The sequence below is a fragment of the Macrobrachium rosenbergii genome, chromosome 20 (genome assembly GCF_040412425.1).
Source record: "Macrobrachium rosenbergii isolate ZJJX-2024 chromosome 20, ASM4041242v1, whole genome shotgun sequence".
NCBI classification, from domain to species: domain Eukaryota; kingdom Metazoa; phylum Arthropoda; class Malacostraca; order Decapoda; family Palaemonidae; genus Macrobrachium; species Macrobrachium rosenbergii.
The window spans coordinates 12,208,244-12,227,500 of NC_089760.1; the positions used below are offsets into that span (position 1 = coordinate 12,208,244).

The 19,257-nt window shown below is 35.7% G+C and overlaps 1 protein-coding gene across 5 annotated transcripts in view; it reads left to right on the top strand.

The window, feature by feature from the left end:
- LOC136849048 (protein Skeletor, isoforms B/C) overlaps positions 1–19,257 on the top strand; it is a 298,256-nt gene that overhangs the window by 217,624 nt on the left and 61,375 nt on the right. For all 5 annotated transcript variants that reach the window (XM_067121947.1, XM_067121943.1, XM_067121945.1 and 2 more), the window contains 2 exons: positions 4,362–4,508; positions 15,113–15,197. Coding sequence is in view for 4 of the 5 variants with exons in the window: in XM_067121943.1 (XP_066978044.1) it covers positions 4,362–4,508; positions 15,113–15,197 (232 nt within the window). In the remaining variant the exon portion in view is untranslated. The remainder of the gene's footprint in view (positions 1–4,361; positions 4,509–15,112; positions 15,198–19,257) is intronic.

Here is a 19,257-nt window from a genome sequence, read left to right on the forward strand (position 1 = left end):
GAAAATTATATAAATAACAATTGGTTTTAATATGGTTTTTCTCTCATTTCAGTATACTATTTCTTTTAGATATTTCTGCTTTGTTTGGGACATAGATCTACATACCTATCCTTATGACTCCTTGTAACACATCGGATATCTATCTATCACACACACACACACACACACACACACACATACATATATATATATATATATATATATATATATATATATATATATATATATATAGATAGATAGATCAATAACTAGATAGATATGTGTATAGTGGGTTTATGTGCATAAAAATTCATATGTGTTTGGATGTGTATGCATGGACAGATAAATAAATAAATATTGTCTACGCATTCAAGTTGGCTCCTTCAATAAAAGAGATATTCCTCATCCCTTTTCCCCCGTCTGAATGTTTGTTTACACATGTATAAGTTTGTTTTCAAATTATCATTGTTTTACTTCTGAATGATGAAACATTGATATGCCATGGGCAGTTATGATATTTTTCATTATCTGACGTTATAAAGAATTTCATTCAAAACCTTCCTGACACAGAAGTTGAAAACTGATTATAACTGGGGTCTTACGAATATGAAATTTTCGATCGGCTTCAAAAGTGCCGTTATTAAAAATTTTAGTTAAGGGACTTTCCAGAAGCATGAAATCGTTAATAGACATTCCATTTACAAACCACACTCATATTTAATGTATATTATGTATACTTTTAAATTGTAAAATTTAGTAAAATCGTGGTAAGTTTTACCTCAATAATTGTTATATTATTTGTTAAAATCTGATTTTGTTTTTAAGTCAGCTTCGGACTACAATTTGTGTCTTATATTTTTCTGGCTTCACACACATAAAAATCTCACATTTCTTCAAGTTACAATATTTAACTCCTAGACCTCTTTTTGCTCTTTTTTTTTTTTACACGCTCACCGTATATCTGACTGTAAATGGTCTTATATCTGTGACTGCGTATGTATATACGGTTGTACTTTCTTTAGCAATTCTTTTTACAACTATTCATCCTATTAAGTATCTTATACGTTTAAGTTGAAACCATTTGTGTTTAGATTTTTGTTTAAGAAATCAGTACGAAATGCACGAACTATTTCTCCTCATGTCTTCTTATAAATCCATATCGTTTTCTATAGCATCGTATCTAGCTCCAGTAGTTCTTTATTCCCATATCTGAATCCGTAGGACGTCCTCGTCATCCAGTGGTAGCCTGAACTGACGTTTATTTATGATGCGGAATCCTCATATTTGTCTTCACGAATTGGACATTTATAACCATGACCCGGAACTATATGTCTCACCCTACCCTTGCATCTTATTATGGCCCCTGCCTCACCCCCTCTTCTCCGCTGGGCCCCCCTTGCCCTTCCTACCGGCCCCTCTAACCACCCATTTATCCCTAAACCTAAGCCTATACCCCTTCCCTCTAACCAGTCGCTATAGACTTTCCTTCTCCCATGCGCCAATGAGGGACATTCTCAAAACGCCCCACACCGCCCCCTCCCATCCTCTCTACCACTAACACCCCCATCCCCGACCCCTCATCTCTAGCCCTTACCCCTCTCTCCCTCTTCTCCCACCCCCGCCCGCCACCCCCACCACCTTCCACATAACAATCGGAACTCTGATGGAAATATTATAACCTTGGGCTACTTAACAAACATGGTCTGTTTACTAAGACGCTCATTTCGAGGACTTTTATGATCCGCCAGCCCCTTATCGCTTTCCAACACGGACCGACCCCGAAGTGTGTACCAGTGCCAAGTATATAAGCTCTCTCTCTCTCTCTCTCTCTCTCTCTCTCTCTCTCTCTCTCTCTCTCTCTCTCTCTCTCTCTCTCTTCCTGGGTGTGTAAGTGTTTGCGTAGAGCTCGCCAGATACACAAAATTTCGTGTGAGTTTGTATTTGTGTTTATCCATATACGTGCTTTATGGGCTAAGTATTGCAAGGATGTATTTCCTTTTTTTTTTGTCATCTTTGTCATTTTTTCCTATATTATTAAAATGATAGTTTTCTCAAGTTTCAGTCACTTCACTGTAGGAATGAAAGACTACTTTGCGTTCATTTCCTTCTTGTAACCTCTTACTGTACTAGAAATATTTCTTCTTATATGTGTTATGTTTTTGAAATCAGAAAAAATGTCCAAATCATGAGTTTCTGACATTCTAGATATTTTTGTAGAAGTGAACTTTCTTTGTCCAAGTACCCTCTTTTTGAGTAAACACACACACGCACACACATATATATGTGTGTGTGTGTTTTATTGCATACGCACGTACCCACAAACACTTCACCGCATACGCATTTTGGTAATGACATTGTTTTGTATGAATCCTTTCTGGAGATTACTCGTAGTTTGCAAGACGAAACATCAACGCCTTCCCGGAGACTGTTTCGAATGGGGCCCCTCGGGAGTCATAAAGCTGAAGCACTGAGCAGCCTGTTCGGGGCTTCGTTTTGTCTGCGGCTTCGCAGTGGATCTTTAACGTGAAGCTTCGAAACGTCGTCGTCGTCCGTTTCATGTTTGTTTCTTTTAAGGTTTTCAGACTTGGGATTATTGATCCGCTGTCACACCCCATTGTTTTCCATCTCTCTCTCTCTCTCTCTCTCTCTCTCTCTCTCTCTCTCTCTCTCTCTCTCTCTCTCTCTCTCTCTCTCTCTTAATCTCAACGAGAAAGATTTTCGTTATGGACAATGGTCGTGCCTTGCTTGAGGTTTGCTTTTCATTGAATAACGAAATGATTTCACTCTGGCATTTGTTGTATTTCGTCATAAGATCACAAATAAGAAGTGTCACATACATACATGAATACACACACATTGGCGTGAAAAACAGACAAAATTTTTTTCCATGAGCATAAGATTTGGAAATAACTAGTATGTTAATGACTTTTTATGTTCTATTTCAGTCCTCATCAAGTATGCAGAGACGTAATTCCCTTCATTATTTTATTCAGTCAAGTTATGTGCACTGATTAAATGTGGCTTTGTCATTTTTCACAGGAAGAAATAATATTCTAGCTTAGAATACATCTGCGAACATTTTTGACAAATTTTGAATCAAGAATATTTTCCATATACCTCTAAAAGCAGCGGAACAACGGATATGCTGAAATATTTATATTTTGGTATTAAAAGTTACTAGCTTTGCAATTGGCTCTCTTACATTTGTGTCAGTGCCAAGACTGCTGGAACAGTGAAATGAAACTCATCATCGATATAGGTTTAGATATATTCAGAAATAATTTTTAAACTTAATTCTGCGTGTGTTTTTTTTAGAGCAAATTTTGAATAAATAATTTTTCGTGTAGAATTCACCTTTACAAAGGGTTAACGTCTTCACTGATCCGTATAATGAAAATATTTACTCAAGATTAAATAGAATTATTTAAATGTGCTCGTCCTTCTTAAAGAAAGAAAAATCTCCTCATTTTTTTACCATTTTGATTATGTATATATATATATAATATATATATATATATATATATATATATATATATATATATATATATATATATATATATATATATATATATACATTATACATTATTTATATATGTATATATGTATATATGTGTATATATATATGTATATATTCCATTGACCCATGTTAGGAAAAACGCCAAGGAAAATGTTAATAATTACATTCCTCAACTTTAGGTCTGATTCGAAATAAAAAAAAAAAAAAAACCTATTCACCATTGGCAGTTATTCTATCTCTCCTCTTCAGGTAGACCTTGTGCCTTTTGTGAACCCTATAAAGAAGATAATTCATAATCTGAAAAATCATATTCCCAAGTTTTCTCGCATTTCCAGACAAAAACGAAACAGTCTCACCGGAAACAACATTTTCTGTCATTGCATATAGACAGATGTCTATTTTCTCATCCTCCTGTCCCATGGAAAAATAATCTAAAAATTCTTACCACAAAATGTCCTTTCATACCCAGATTAGAAAATAAAATATTTTATTTTATCCCAATGGAAAACTCTCCTCTTCCCGGTAGTATATTGTATCTCTTTGTATTTCAATTTCCTTATTTCCCTGTCTCATCGGAAAATAATCTAAATCACTCTTTCCACCAAATGGCCTTTCATGCACAGATAAGAAAATAACAATTTTTATATTCTAGCAACGGAAACTGTCTTCTTCCCCTTAATATTTTTTTCCCTCTTATTATTTCGATTTCCTCATTTCCCTGTCTCTCCGAAAAATGATCTAAATCACTCTTACCACAAAAGGTCCTTCCATACCCAGATAACAAAATAACATTTTTTTATTTTCTCACAACGGAAAGCTTTCTTCTCCCTTTGAGTAATTATTTTCTCTCTTCTTATTTCAACAGCAAGCCACGGCCTGCAACGCGACCGCCAGCGGGGAGCTCCGGTCGGGAACTTCAGAACCTTCCAACACAATGTTTCGGGCAGCGTCTGGGCTGTAGATGAAGACAAGCTTTATATCGAAAACTTTTATTATGACGGAAATGGCCCAGGTGAGTTGTAACGTGATTGTCGTTGTTGCTGTTGTGGTTAGATCGGTTACTAGTGTCGTTGATCTTAAAACTGTTGATACTATTAAGGTGAGTTGCAAAATGATTATTATTGTAATTATGATGGTGAGGTCTGTTACTGGTGTCATTTTTCCTAAAGCTGTTATTATTATTATTATTATTATTATTATTATTATTATTATTATTATTATTATTATTATTAGGAAGCCACGTATGATAATAGTGTATTGCTGTTGATTGTTATAATTGTTATTATAAACATTTTTCCTAAATCTGGTATTATTATCAATATTTTTATTATTGTTATTATTATTATTGTTATTATTATTATTATTATTATTATTATTATTGACAACTATATGTAATAGTATTATCATTACGATTATTGATTATATTAGAACGAATTTTTTCGTATATAAAGAATATGACAATTAATTATTGATTTGTTTTGAGCATCCTTCTTCTAAGGAATAGCCGATTTCGTCTCAAAAGAAACAATAAACTTCTCTTAAACAGAATATGTGTCAAAGAAATCAAAAGGAGAATAATAAACATGAAACTAAATTGCTTGGAAAAATAGGATATTTGAAATATTCATAAGGGAAGCTTACGATAAAAGACCAAGATGTCTTGAACCATGAAAAATTGAACTTGATTTTATTTACCGATCGATATATAAATATATGAATAAAAATCGTATATGCACTCACTCATTCCCTCAAATGATTTAGTCTGTATATGAAAATAAACATCAATATGGCCATGAAGACATGCGTAGGACATGTATTCATTCACCCCTTTGCATATCTAAACTGGTGTATGTATTCAATAATGTTAGTGTATTTCGAAGATATTTTATTGATGTTTAATTTTTACTACATGCGATCTACCAGTTTTTTGCTGGTACTCCTATATTACCAAATCCTGTTCAAATACCTTTTGAAACTGAAGTTTTAGTAAGGTACCAGGTGACGTCGGTTCATTCTACTCCCCCCTTTCCATTGATGCCTCGTGAAGAATTATTTTCCAAACATAACCTTGCGTTAGTTTTAAGACTTGACCTTTTCAGTGGGAGTAAAATGGGTGTTTGTCGAGCCTTCGGAAATTCACGCTTGGTCGAACTCCTCTGCTCCATCAGGATGTTGACAGAGTATCTCATAAATGATAGACAGAGACAGAGAAAAAGTCCCGTTGGCTGAAAAAACAGGAAATTGAAGTTTTTCTGTTGTAAAGCTTTGGGATACACGAAAACTTGTGAACTACCGTTATGAGTTGATTTCTACTTGAAACTGAGTCGTGGTTCTTGTGTCTAACCAGATTTAATCCATAACTCTCATTAATTTCGTTTACAATCTTTCTTTTGCACTTCATTTTGTTTTTCATTTTTCATTTTTCGTTTGTTGCTCCCATTCCCGGATTTTGTAATACACATTCCCTGATGCGCACTTCCTACATTCTTGTGAGTTTTGATAATTAGCAGAGATGATCTTCTTTATTTCTTAGCAGCTGATAAGTTGAAATTAAGGTCAGCTGTATTATTTGTCGCAATGATACGTTAAGAAAAATCTTCAGCGACCTCAGTGGTAGAACGTCGTCATCACCGAAGATTATATCTGGCACGGTCTCCTCTCAATTGAGACGCGCACCCAAAGGCTTACTTGACTAATTAGTCCGCAAGATTTACTTCTGGTAAACGTGCTCTGAGTTAATTAAGGGTTTAGCTGTTGGGTAAATCTCGCATCAACCCATCGTGCCGGTAATTAGAGTTTTGCCTTATATTTTTATTAGAATATAAAAGCATCATGTGCCGGATGTTATTCGTTTAATAATGCCATCATAAGGTACTGCTGAAGTTGTGAAATTTCCATCGAAAAGAGATGTTTCATTTGTTCTCGTGTAACTAATCGTCTGTCTTATGAGAACTAAGAAATCTAGAGATATCTGACATTTGTATGAAAGAGGAAGTCATACATCTTGTGATGTACTCTTTGTAACGAATGAAATTTGAGAAAGAAGCAAATATGAAAATGATTTAGAACGATATTTTCTTAGATCTTTTTCTAACTTAACAACCAAGTCACAAATGTTAATAACTAAAAATGTGTTTCCAAGGACAAGAGAAAAACAAATACTAAAGGCAATTACCTCTGTACGTTAGAGATCTTATTTACCTAGCTTGGGCACTGAAAATACCGTTTGTATAAATATGAAAAAAAACTGAAAGGGTAAAGGAAGACTGTTATTCCTTCGGAAGGCTTTTGAAACTTCGTAAATCCAATATTTCCTCACACACACATATGTATATGTATATATATATATATATATATATATATATATATATATATATATATATATATATATATATATATATATATATATATATATATATATATATATATATATATATATATATATATATACACACATATATATATATATATCATAATATATATATATAATCAAACCAAGGAACCAAGGGGCATATGAAAATCCCAGCCATGTAAAGCAAGCATTTGCAAGTATGGACCTTATTGTGATTTGTATTTTTCTTTTATGAAGTAAATTAGAAAAATCATCTTTCAAGTATAAGATGTTCTTTATACCTCTTTAACCTTGCTATAATTCTTCGGAAATACTGACCAAAATTAACAAACTTTAAATTCGCCTTCACTAATAGCTATATATATACACACACACACACACATATATATATATATATATATATATATATATATATATATATATATATATATATATATATATATATATATATATATATATATATATATATATATATATATGTATCGTTTCATAGCTAGGATGGTGTTTTGTATATACGGAATCTGGTATCCTTGCCTTTGACCAATCCAAATGCAGACCATACCTAACGGTCATGTTGCTCTGATTATTAAAACAGTCGTATATCGCACGCGCTACTCGAGTAAGAATTATTATTATTAATTATTACTACTATTATTCGCGACTTCTGTGACGTCTTGAAGAACGCCGAGCCAGCCCATTAGAACTCCCAAATAAGGGCGCTATGCGCGCAGTGCATTTCCTTTATAACATCGTTCATTTCGCGGCGCTCAATACAACCCGGTTTTAATACGGTCGTTGTGTTCGGTCGGGCCTTCGAAGGATTCAGACGCGCGCCCGAAGCATTTTCTAATTATCCCCACATCATCGGAACTGCTTTTATTATTGAGGGTGAGGGTGGAAGGAATGACGAGAGGGGGAGGAGAGGAGGGAAAGAAAAGGAAAGGAAGAGGAGGAGGATAACTACCAGAAGAGCAAAGGAAGAACGCCACAGTGAAAAAGAGGGGAAAAGACAGAAAGACAAGGAAGAGGTGGAGATTTGGGGGGGGAGATTATGTGGCGAGAAACGTGAAATGGACAAAATCAACAACAACAAAAGTTTGAAGATGAACTCTCTCTCTCTCTCTCTCTCTCTCTCTCTCTCTCTCTCTCTCTCTCTCTCTCTCTCTCTCTCATCAACCTAATGGGTTAGAAAGATGGGATTTAAATCACGACGCCCGGTTCCAGCGGTATGGGACGGGGTTGGATAGAACAGTGGAAATCCTCTACAGGCGTTAACATACTCACAGGATTTGTAGGGATTGAGACACGGGATTTACGCTAAGGTTTCGCTCTTTCATCGGCATTTAGGGCATCCGGCGATTAAGATGATTGCGTAACCTCGAGGAGAGAGAGAGAGAAGAGAATGCCTTTAAATCGTTTTTGTTGATTAACTCTTCGAGTGTGGCATTGACGACGAACGGTTTGCACAGAACAGTGCCTGATAATATTCCTTAGGTTTTCGTTCGCCGTTGCCTCATTCATCGAAGGTTAGCAATCGAAGATTTTTGGAAAATGGGCCAAGCCTTTCTTGAGGTTGTTCTTGAGAAGGACTATTCTAGTAGGTTCTCTCTCTCTCTCTCTCTCTCTCTCTCTCTCTCTCTCTCTCTCTCTCTCTCTCTCTCTCTTCTTTTGAGTCGATTTTGTAAGTGCGACTCTCTCTCTCTCTCTCTCTCTCTCTCTCTCTCTCTCTCTCTCTCTCTCTCTCTCTCTTTTTTCCTTCTTTTGAGTCGATTTTTTAAGTGCGATTGCATGACCTAGAAACGCTCTGAGATTTCATTGGATCTTTTCGATGGGAATTGAGCTTCGAGAGAGCCATAATGTTGGGATTTCAAAAATTCTTCTTCGTCTTTTGTGAGTGGCTGAAGACGTGAGGCAATAAAAAAATAAAATCATACATGCACACACACACATGTATACATATATACGTATATATATATATATATATATATATATATATATATATATATATATATATATATATATATATATATATATATATTTATAAATGTGTGTTTGTATGTAATAGAAACTTTTCCTAATGATATTTCTCTTCTTTTTATTATTTATTATTATTATTATTATTGTAATAATAGTACTTTATCATATACATTATATTTTTCCCTTATTGTCAGTTCTCACTAATTCCCTTTTTTCTCTCCTTATGCTGCTAGTTTTACCTAATGAAATGCAGCACATGTACACGGAGAGTCAAAACTATGCTTCTTCAGACATTGCTTTTCGGCAACGGATTTTGGTATCACTGCTACCATGTTATGGAGATAACGCTTGAGTTTTCTTTTGCTGAATAGAAAGCAAAAAAAAAAAACTCTTCGCCTGTTTAAAGATTAATAAACATACACTCTTAATAAGTCTGGAGTGATCACTTTCCTCGTCTTCGTTTCTCCTTATCCTGTTCCTTACAAAGTGTTTCTTTTATTAAAAAAAATAAGAACAGGTAGCTTATGACTTCTTAATGAATAATCGCCAGCCTTCAATACTTTTCCAGCTTTCAACTGCTAATCACCTCGAGGTGATTTTTTTTCCTCTTCTTCCTGTTTCTCCAGAGCATTTCTTTGCTCAGCTTTTTATTCTCTAACAGAAGAAGGAAAAACCCATGACCTTTTGAAGGATAAACACCTTTCATAAGCAGCAATCCACCACTAATCAGCTCTGAGAGTTCTTGTGCCTCTTCATCTTGTTTCTTGGCCGGATTCTTCCTCCTCCTCAAGATTTCCTTGTGTTTTATCGCTGAGAATTCCGAGAATTCGATCGAGGAATAAAGAAATTAGATGCTTGGATAATTACAAAGGCCTGTAACTACAGTGTCCAGATTTTCTCTCTTGTTTGAACTTTTGAAAACACTTGGAGATCAGAAAAATATTCTAGTTACAGATTCGAGAGCTTACAATTTATTTCTTTTGATTTCATTTCACTTCCACAGCCACACTTCTTTTTTTTTTTATTTAACTATGGAATTGTGGATTACTAAAAAGTAAATAATTAAAATTATTAGAGATAATTACATTAACGTAGGATAGGCGCCTAAGTTAGTGGTGAAGCCATTTGCAGGAGGCACGGCTGGATATACTAATTCAATTCCTGCTGACGAAGTTCACCGTAATGAAATTTTCCAAGACCCATCAATTCCATACTTCCAGGTCTCTCTCTCTCTCTCTCTCTCTCTCTCTCTCTCTCTCTCTCTCTCTCTCTATATATATATATATATATAATATATGGTGACTGCTGTAATATTCAAATATTTTTTTTCTTAAGCATTACATTTTCCACAGTAAGTTATTTTATATTATTGTTTCTCCCTCCTCCTTCTCTTATCCTGATATCTCTCCTTCACCTGCTTCTGCCGTTACTCCTTTTCCTTGTCCTTCATTATTTTTGTCTTTGTTTTTCTTCTGCCTGTTAATTTTTCTGATCTCTTTTCCTCTCCGGTGCCTATTCCTTTTTCACAGTACCTGCATCTACTACTTTTCCCAACCTATTCATACGCCTTCTTCTCCCCATTCCTCCTCCTACTAATGCTACTCTCACTCCACCTCCTCCTACCCCTCCTTCTATTACCCTACTCCTCTCTACTTTCCCTACTCCGCCTCCTCCTCTTCCCTCACCATTTGATAGTTTGTGAAGAAGTTTTTAACTCGTACAAATTCTCGTTAAAGAGGAGTTTTCTCGATAGTTAAGAATAGTTTTTATCTTGTTTTCAATACACTCAACATCAGGAGAGTTTTTTTATTCGTTTTTTCACTAAACTCTTTCTCCTTTTGACTGTTCTACAACGCACGATCATAATTTTATTAGTTTTTCTATCACAATTGTAAGAGTTTGAGTGCACAGTTTTTATTTATTTTTGTCTTTTTCCAAGCAGTCAAAGAGTGCCTTCACCATTTCCATATTTATGGTAGTGTTTTCCAGCATATTTACATACAAATTTCCACAGGTTTTCTCATTTCTTTCGTACGTATATATAATATTTTTATAATTGCTAAATTTTTCTCTTTTTTCACAGTTTTATAAAGCGTGTAATTAGTTGGCATTTTGTGAATACATTTTTCTTAATTTAGGTTTAGTTTAAAATTTCTGTTAATTGACAGTCTATTTACGTTTCCAAGTTTCCTGCATCAGACCTGACTTTTCTCACGTACAAAATATTAACATCCTTTTTCATTCTTTGAAGATTAGATGTTTTCTGAAAATTTCTACAGTTTATTTTTTTAAGTAATTTCAAAATAATTTCACAGTTCGTTAATACATCATGATAGACTTTTAATTCCCAGTAATGAGCAGCAATTTAGAATTATTTTCATTTAATTAACTTAGATATATTTCCAAGGAATTCTCAGACACTCTTAGGATTACATAATTCATGATGCAATGAAAATGTGATAGTTTAGTATGTAATTATCACTTTTTAGTTTTCTGTAAAAGCAAACTATTGAGATGGCTATTTATCCATCCGCCCTCAGATCTTAAAAACTACTGAGGCTAGAGGGTTGCAAAGTGGGATGTTGATCATCCACCCTCCAATCATCAAACATATCAAATTGCAGCCCTCTGGCCTCAGTAGTTTTTATTTTATTTAAGGTTAAAGTTAGCCATGATCGTGCGTCTGGCACCGCTGTAGGTGCCAACAAGACAGGCCCCCACCGGGCCGTGGCTGAAAGTTTCATGGGCCGCGGCTGAGAGTTCCATGGGCGCTGAGAGTTTCATACAACATTATATGCTGTACAGAAAACTCGATAGCGCCGAAGTTTGCGCCAAAGAAACTCCGGCGCATTTTTTTATTGTTTTATGCTATCGTTACTTGGGCTTCTTCTTAACGGTTAACAGTAACAAAATTGTTCTTTTCATAATTACTGTTATACTGATTGTTTCGCTTGTTCTTGTTAGAGAATATAGTACATTTATCATTGTTATATTGCCATAATTATTATTTCTGTGATTGAGTTACAACCTTATCCTAATTTCTATTATTACTATCATTACCAAATGAATCACCAGTTCACTGTCATCTTTATTGTTATGTTTTGTAATTGCTTTTACTTTGAGATGTTATTACCATAATCGTAATTATAATTATTATCACTTATCATCGTGATTATTATCCTCTTATAATTATTATTATTATATTTTTCACCTTTGTTGTTTGTTTTGTTGTTTCTGTAGCGATTATTTAAGAAGGTCCTCACACCACGGACATTATGATAAACCGTAGATTAATGATCCCCACAAATCCGGGAAAATACCACCGCTGGTAAACCACTTCATCGAGCGGTAGACGCTTTACTTCCTGTTAAGCCCGAGGCCTTATTTTTCCCCTTATCTCCTTTTTTTCCTCATCCTAAACTCCTCCTCCTTCCTAAATCCTCCTAAAGAGATCCTGAGCAAAATCACTCTCATCTTTCCCCCTCCCCCCTCCAGACCACCGCCTCTCCACATAAAGACGTGGGATGGGGTGGGGTGGGGTGAGATGAGGGGAGGTCGGTGGCCTAAGCGCCATAACGGGAAATAAGTTTATCAATACAAGGCGACCAAAGTTTCCTCCAACTCTTCCTAATGATAGAATCAGGGAGGAATTGCTGCTAGGCCAGGTGTGTTAATGGGAAGACAGACAGACAGACAGACGCATGGAGAGTCACATGCACAAGAACTAAGAGACAGACAGGTACACAGGGCATAATGATTCTCCAGTCTGTGGTTCCTGTAACCTTTGCCTTCTACCCTATCACTGAATTGCCCTTGTAATGACTCCTGGTAGTAAGACGGGCTGACAGCTACAAAAACTGTTCGAATTGTTACACTGCATCCATAACAACTGGACCCCGATTCATCCGCGGGTGGAAGCGACTCTATCCCGTTCCGCCTCTTGATTCCACGTTGCTTTTTCCGCACCCGGAACCTCTCCGCATCTTCTCTTTTCATTGGCATAACGAGAATCATTAGGACCGCCGTTCCACATCCCCCTTCTCCCTTAACCCTCCTCCCGTCCCCTCCGCCTACATCTCTAACATATAGCTTCTTCACTCGGCTCCTCTCTTCCAATCTCTAGCTTCAAGTTCCCCTCTTCGTTCTCCCTAACTCTCATCTCCCTCTCCCCCAACCCTCTTCCATCATCTTACCCCTCTTTTATCCTTCCCTTTGCACCCCTCTCCCTCCCCGTCTCCAGAAGTGAGGAATTAAAACTCGGGCTAATTGGTGTAATGTTCGCCAGTTTGCAGGTATTAGGTCTTTGGGGCGGTTTCAAAAGGTCCAATTTAATGCTTAATGTGCCGGCGTTCATGCTTTTCGCGGTCGGGGAGGTTGCCAGATTTCGATAAAGTGTTTGTTTACAAGTGGGAAGTCCCTGAAGGGCTTTCGGGTGATCTTGCTTTTGTAGGTTCGTGTGCACTCAGGATTGTAGTGGCTTTGTTTGTTTGTTATTATTCAGATTATTGTTTTCAATAGATGTTATTTGATTTCATTAGTTTCACTTGTAATGTCAATTAGCGCAGACAGGAACTTTCATGGTTAGAGAAACAATACCTGGGTGGTAATTAAGCTTCTTGCAGGTATCGCATTCTATTTCATTTATTCGAAAGCTCCCATCATCGGCAGCTAAATAGCCTCAGCTTGTCCATCCCTCTTGGGAAAAAAGTGAAAGAAGAACAGTTAGTTTAGAAGGGAGCCAATCTGTATCAAGGCTGTAGAGCCTTTTTTTTTTAAAAGAGGTAAGGTTATGACCATTAGGAAAACGGGAGGCTATGAGAGAATTAGACAGCTCAGTGGTAGATGGGACAATAGTCACTCAAGAAAGGGATATTGAATTCCATACGGTATACATAACAAAATTTCCAAAATGCAAAATCCCTTCAACGTAATGGAGTAAGAGCCGAATTAGTACTAACAGAAAATAAACCCTAAAGCAAACACGCGACTGAAACAAGTGATCTCTAAAGAAGGGGCAAGGCAGTGGTCGTCGATTAGGCAAAGTGATCTGAGTTCAATCCCGTCAAACAGAGAAACAAACGACGTAAAAATCTTTTATGTAAGAGACTTACCTAAACAGAGTGCATGATGTTATAACAGGACTTGGATAACTGGGAAGTAGAAAAGAAAAAATTTCTCCGAAGCATTAAAAGCAAACAGAGGAAGGAGAATGGATTTCTTTAGCATCTGCTGGATATAAGTGAAGAGAAGAAAAAGAAACTACTTACTCGTATGTTTGTTAATAATGTCATCACATAAGTATGTTGTTAATTAAGGTAGTGATTGCCTTTGCTCCATTTGCAAGGCGATTTTCTAAGAAGCGATAATAAGCATTTAACGTTTTAATCATCCTAAAACATCTCTCATAAATAAAAGAATAATAATTTCCCCAAACAGAAACTAATGAAAAAAAAAAACACAAAATTACAGTACCGACAGAATTCTCTTATTCTTTCTTCCCTTTTTTCCCCTTCTGTTCTCGCACTATTTTTCCTCTCTCTTTCACTTTCTCCCTCTTCTCTCCTTCTCTCACTCTCTCCCAATATTGTCGCCAACTCGACAACAGAAAGCGTCGAAAACAGAAATCAATTGAATCTTCATAATCCAATAACCTTTTCTAATGCACCTCGAGAGAGAGAGGGGGAAGGGATCGGGGCTAGGTGGGTGTTAGTGGGAAGGCTATCTGGAATAAAAAAAAAATAGTAAGACACGTGGAAGATAAAAACTGATGAAAAAAACTCCAACGGGAGGCAGTAGACGAAATGTGGATAACGATAAGAAAAATTAAAAAAGTGGCTACAGTGGAACGTAATAATGAAGTGAATACCTGGATGCAACTAGGACGTAGGGAAGGATATTATTCTAAGGAATGCAATATCCATTTGGAACACAGAGAGAGAGAGAGAGAGAGAGAGAGAGAGAGAGATGAAAATTTCCAACGAGGTAGTACAGTAGATTATTAGACATACAACCTTAACTAGAAAAAGAGCTTTGAAATATCAACCTTGTATTACCACAAGTACCTTTTCCAGCGTCTTTTGCCATAGCAGAAATAGTATCGTCCACAAAGGAATGTGATCGGTATGCCTTTGTATCGCAAGGTCGCCAAAACATGAATAGCACTTTTATCATTGCGGGGAAGAGTGTGCCTCCTGAGAGTCATTTAAAGTGATATTCTCTCTCTCTCTCTCTCTCTCTCTCTCTCTCTCTTAAAAGCCATGGTACTTATTCAGTGTTCTTTCTTTCAGATGCCTTCTTCTGGATTGGTAATGGCAGTAGCCAACCCACACCCCGAGGGCACCTCATCCGCTACCCACTAAATACTCCTGATGGGTAAGTTGTTTTTCCTTTCGTAATAATTGTTGCTAGTAAGTTTAGTTCACTCATTATTTTTTCTGCCATATATATATATATATATATATATATATATATATATATATATATATATATATATATATATATATATATATATATATATATATATATATATATATATATATATATATTCATACTTATATATTTTATATATATACTGTATACGTATATATTTGATCATTTATGTATTTATGTTTACTCATCTATCTATCTATCTATCTATATATACATTTATATTTGTATATGTATATATGTATATATGTATATATACATATGTATGTATATATGTAAGCTTGTGTTTGTATAAATACATTTCTCCCCGGAAGGAGCTGATATTGCCCTTGTGATTATATGCAACAGTTCATCATAGATGAGGTTGCTAGCCCCAGGCTCAAGTTAGATCATGGGATATATCAGCAACTCTAAGATGTCACACATCCAAACTTTTAACGACTGAGATTTAATCTCTTTTGAGTTTTAATTAAATTTTCCGCTTCATTTGTATATAGCCACTCATTATGATTCTCACAGCGCGATATAAACGTCTTCTGCATATTGGTGAGTGGCATTCGCAGATAACAGAGCACCATTTTTGTTAGGATGTATACACTGCGTGTCTATGGCATGTGTTTATTTTTATTATATAAGGAAAGGATGCTAGACCAACGCTCACTCTTCTCTTCCATGTGGTCTCGGGGACGGTATGAGGGTGCGTTTCTGTGTCCGAAATCTTTTACTATCTCCTCTGCTTTCCTGCCGTCATATATTTTTTTATTATATTGTTTTCAGGATTTAGTCAGTAGGGATTTTGCGTGTTCCTTCTTCCTTACGCCCCTTCGTTTGTTTTCCTTAGATTAAAAAGTTCCAAAAAAGCAAGGAAAATATAACGGTAATATTGTCGTCTCAATAACATCTATTATTCCTCTCTCTCTCTCTCTCTCTCTCTCTCTCTCTCTCTCTCTCTCTCTCTCTCTCTCTTCCCCCTTATTACAGCGGCCTCATCCCTGCTGGGCTGTCATCAATTAGTTTTGAAGGGGAGGTGGAAGGGACTTACAGAAACAGTGAGAGAAAGGAGAGAAGAAAGGTATGATCAGTAGGAGGAAGGGTGTATGACAAAGGAAGCTATAAACTGGCTATTTAGCTAGTATTGCAGGAGAGTTAAGGATACTCTGTAAGCGTGTAATGTTTTATATAATATAATATATATATATATATGGCTATAGCAGCAGCCTATATATATATATATAAATATATATGGTCATATATATTATATAATATGTAATCAAAGGATGGATAGGTTTGCTATGCAAATACAGATATATATAATGTAATATCTATATAAAACATAACATACATATGTATGTCGACCTATGTATATGTATATAGAAATATATACAAATCTGTTTTCGCTACTTGGAATGTGTCAGACACAGCCAATCGAGGAAGGTCATAGTCCTTCAAAAGATTTCTTAACACGTCTCTCGAATGGGAAAAAGCCAAACCCATGCTCTTATTCATGATCCTAGTAGATACTGATGCTATATATTTGCAGTTGGGTGGACTGGTGAGAGATAGATGAGGAAGTGATCCCCAGATCTAACATACATGTGAGCCAAGTGTTGAACCACTCTTTTTCATGATCCTAGTAGATACTATGCTATTTGTATTGGGTGGATATATAGATATATAGGATATCCCCATATAACATATATATTGATATATATATATATATGTGTGTGTGTGTGTGTGTGTGTAGAAAAAGATAAAAGTGTATTGCTCCTAAGTGACTTAGATCACATATTTATTTACTGAGATCCTCAACGGATGGTGATTTATTATCAATACTGATAAAAAGAGACCTGTAGAAAAACACTGTTAGCCCATAATATAAAAACAATAAGCAGTAAATATCAGCACCCAGGCATGGTCTATCTATCTATTTACATATCTGCTTATCTATCTGTCTGTTGCTTAAGCTTTTCCTTTTAATTGAAAAACAAATACACGAGTTGTTTGGATTCCCTGTGTTTTTACATTTTTGGCGAATACCTGTATGGATCAAATAAAAGTAGTAAAATCTGAGTAGCAGATGAAATGCCGAGACTTGTAGCAGCAGTTTTAGTACCAGAAGTAATAGCAGCAGTAGTATGACGCAAAGTCGCAGCGGAAGCGGCACTTTCCCAGCTAGGTCCCCGACCCACGTGAATGTATTCCTTGGGGAGGCTGTTAGCGCTGCGGGATTAGTGTCTGGCCCTTATAGCTTAGAATGACTGAGGACATTTCTATTTTTCCTTATCACCATTCTCCTCGGCCCCATCTTCCAACCCTCCCCTCTACTCCTACCTACCCCCAGCAAAGTCCCCCCTATCCCCACCCCACGGACCCCGACTTTTTCCTCCATTTGATTCTGCTCCGGTGTGATATATAGACTGTTCTCGCGGTCTGAAATGCGGTCTGCCCTCTTCGTCGGAAAATATGTCGTTTTATTTCTGCAGTTTCTGAGATTGTTGGTTTGTGTTTGTTGGTAATATTACAACGCTATGAGGCAAGTGCTCGTGAATGCTAAGGTGAACATCAGTATATATTATTCCTGGTGTTTTTTTCTTCAACGGAAATGCTTAACCGCAAATCTAGACAAGGAAACTTATATTGAATCTACACAGATGAACACACACACACACACACACACACACACACACACACACACACACACACACACACACACACACACACTAAATCGGACCCCTGCGTTATAATTATTTTTGATTAAACAGAAAAATTCAAAATTATGTCATTTTCCTTCCTCTAGACAAACTTAAATGCAGGGGTCCGATTTTGCCAGATGCAAACAGCTACCCACTATCACATTTGTCGAAATTAATCCAGAAAAGGCTTAAAATGCCAAGACAGTCATGCGTGAAAGTGAGAAAAGAAGAGACGAGAGGAAAATAGTCGTTAGGGATACCGTGCTCTAGTAATAATCACCTTGCATCTGCACCCATGTATTTGCGTCACATTTCTAGGCACAGCAATGTGTTTCTTGAATAGTCAAGAACTGTTATAGAAAAAGAAGAGTTATAGATATATGTATCGAAGGAACTTTTCTCAATCCAACAGAATCTCTTGCCAAACATTTTCTGTAAAGTCTTGTGAACTTGGGAAGAACGTAAATTCCTAAGGAGGTTTTATCTCAGTGTTTTACGTTCATAACTTGACGGTAGATTAAAATACACAATTTGACAACTGAATGAGTTAATGAATGGAAGAATTTAGTATTCAAATGTACTACCTACGTATGTGTGTGTGTGTTTGTTTATACATATATACCTTGCACAAGCCAAATGGATAACTCGAGAGAGAAAGAGAGATTCCAAATGAAGAGGGAGAAAGAGGAAGTTAGAGAGAAAGATTTCCGAAGGATTTATCGTTAATGTTGTCTCATCAGGAGAATGGATTATCGATAAGGAAGATTTTATGCAACAGCTTCCAAAGCGACTTAAGGGACTCACGAACCCCTCTTCCAGGAATCCCATAAACGCTACAGCCATGCCTCTAGAGTGGACTATGCAAGTTTACCCTCATCTGGGGAAAAGGGGAGTCTGGTGGCAGTTCGCTAAGGGGCTGTTTTCGGATTGATAGGAATTGCTGGCTTTTTGTTGTATTCGCTTTTCCATGATATCATCTAATTAGAATATATATGTGTGTGTGAAATATATATATATATAATATATATATATATATATATATATATATATATATATATATATATATATATATATATATATATATATATATATATATATATTTTTTTTATTTATATATGTATGTATTAATATTCCTCATATACTTATTTTCTAGCTATTCAGTTCTCATATTTCCTATATATATATATATATATATATATATATATATATATATATATATATATATATATATATATATATATATATATATATATATATATATATATATACTACTCATATACTTCTTTATCGATCTATTAGGTTCACCCATATTT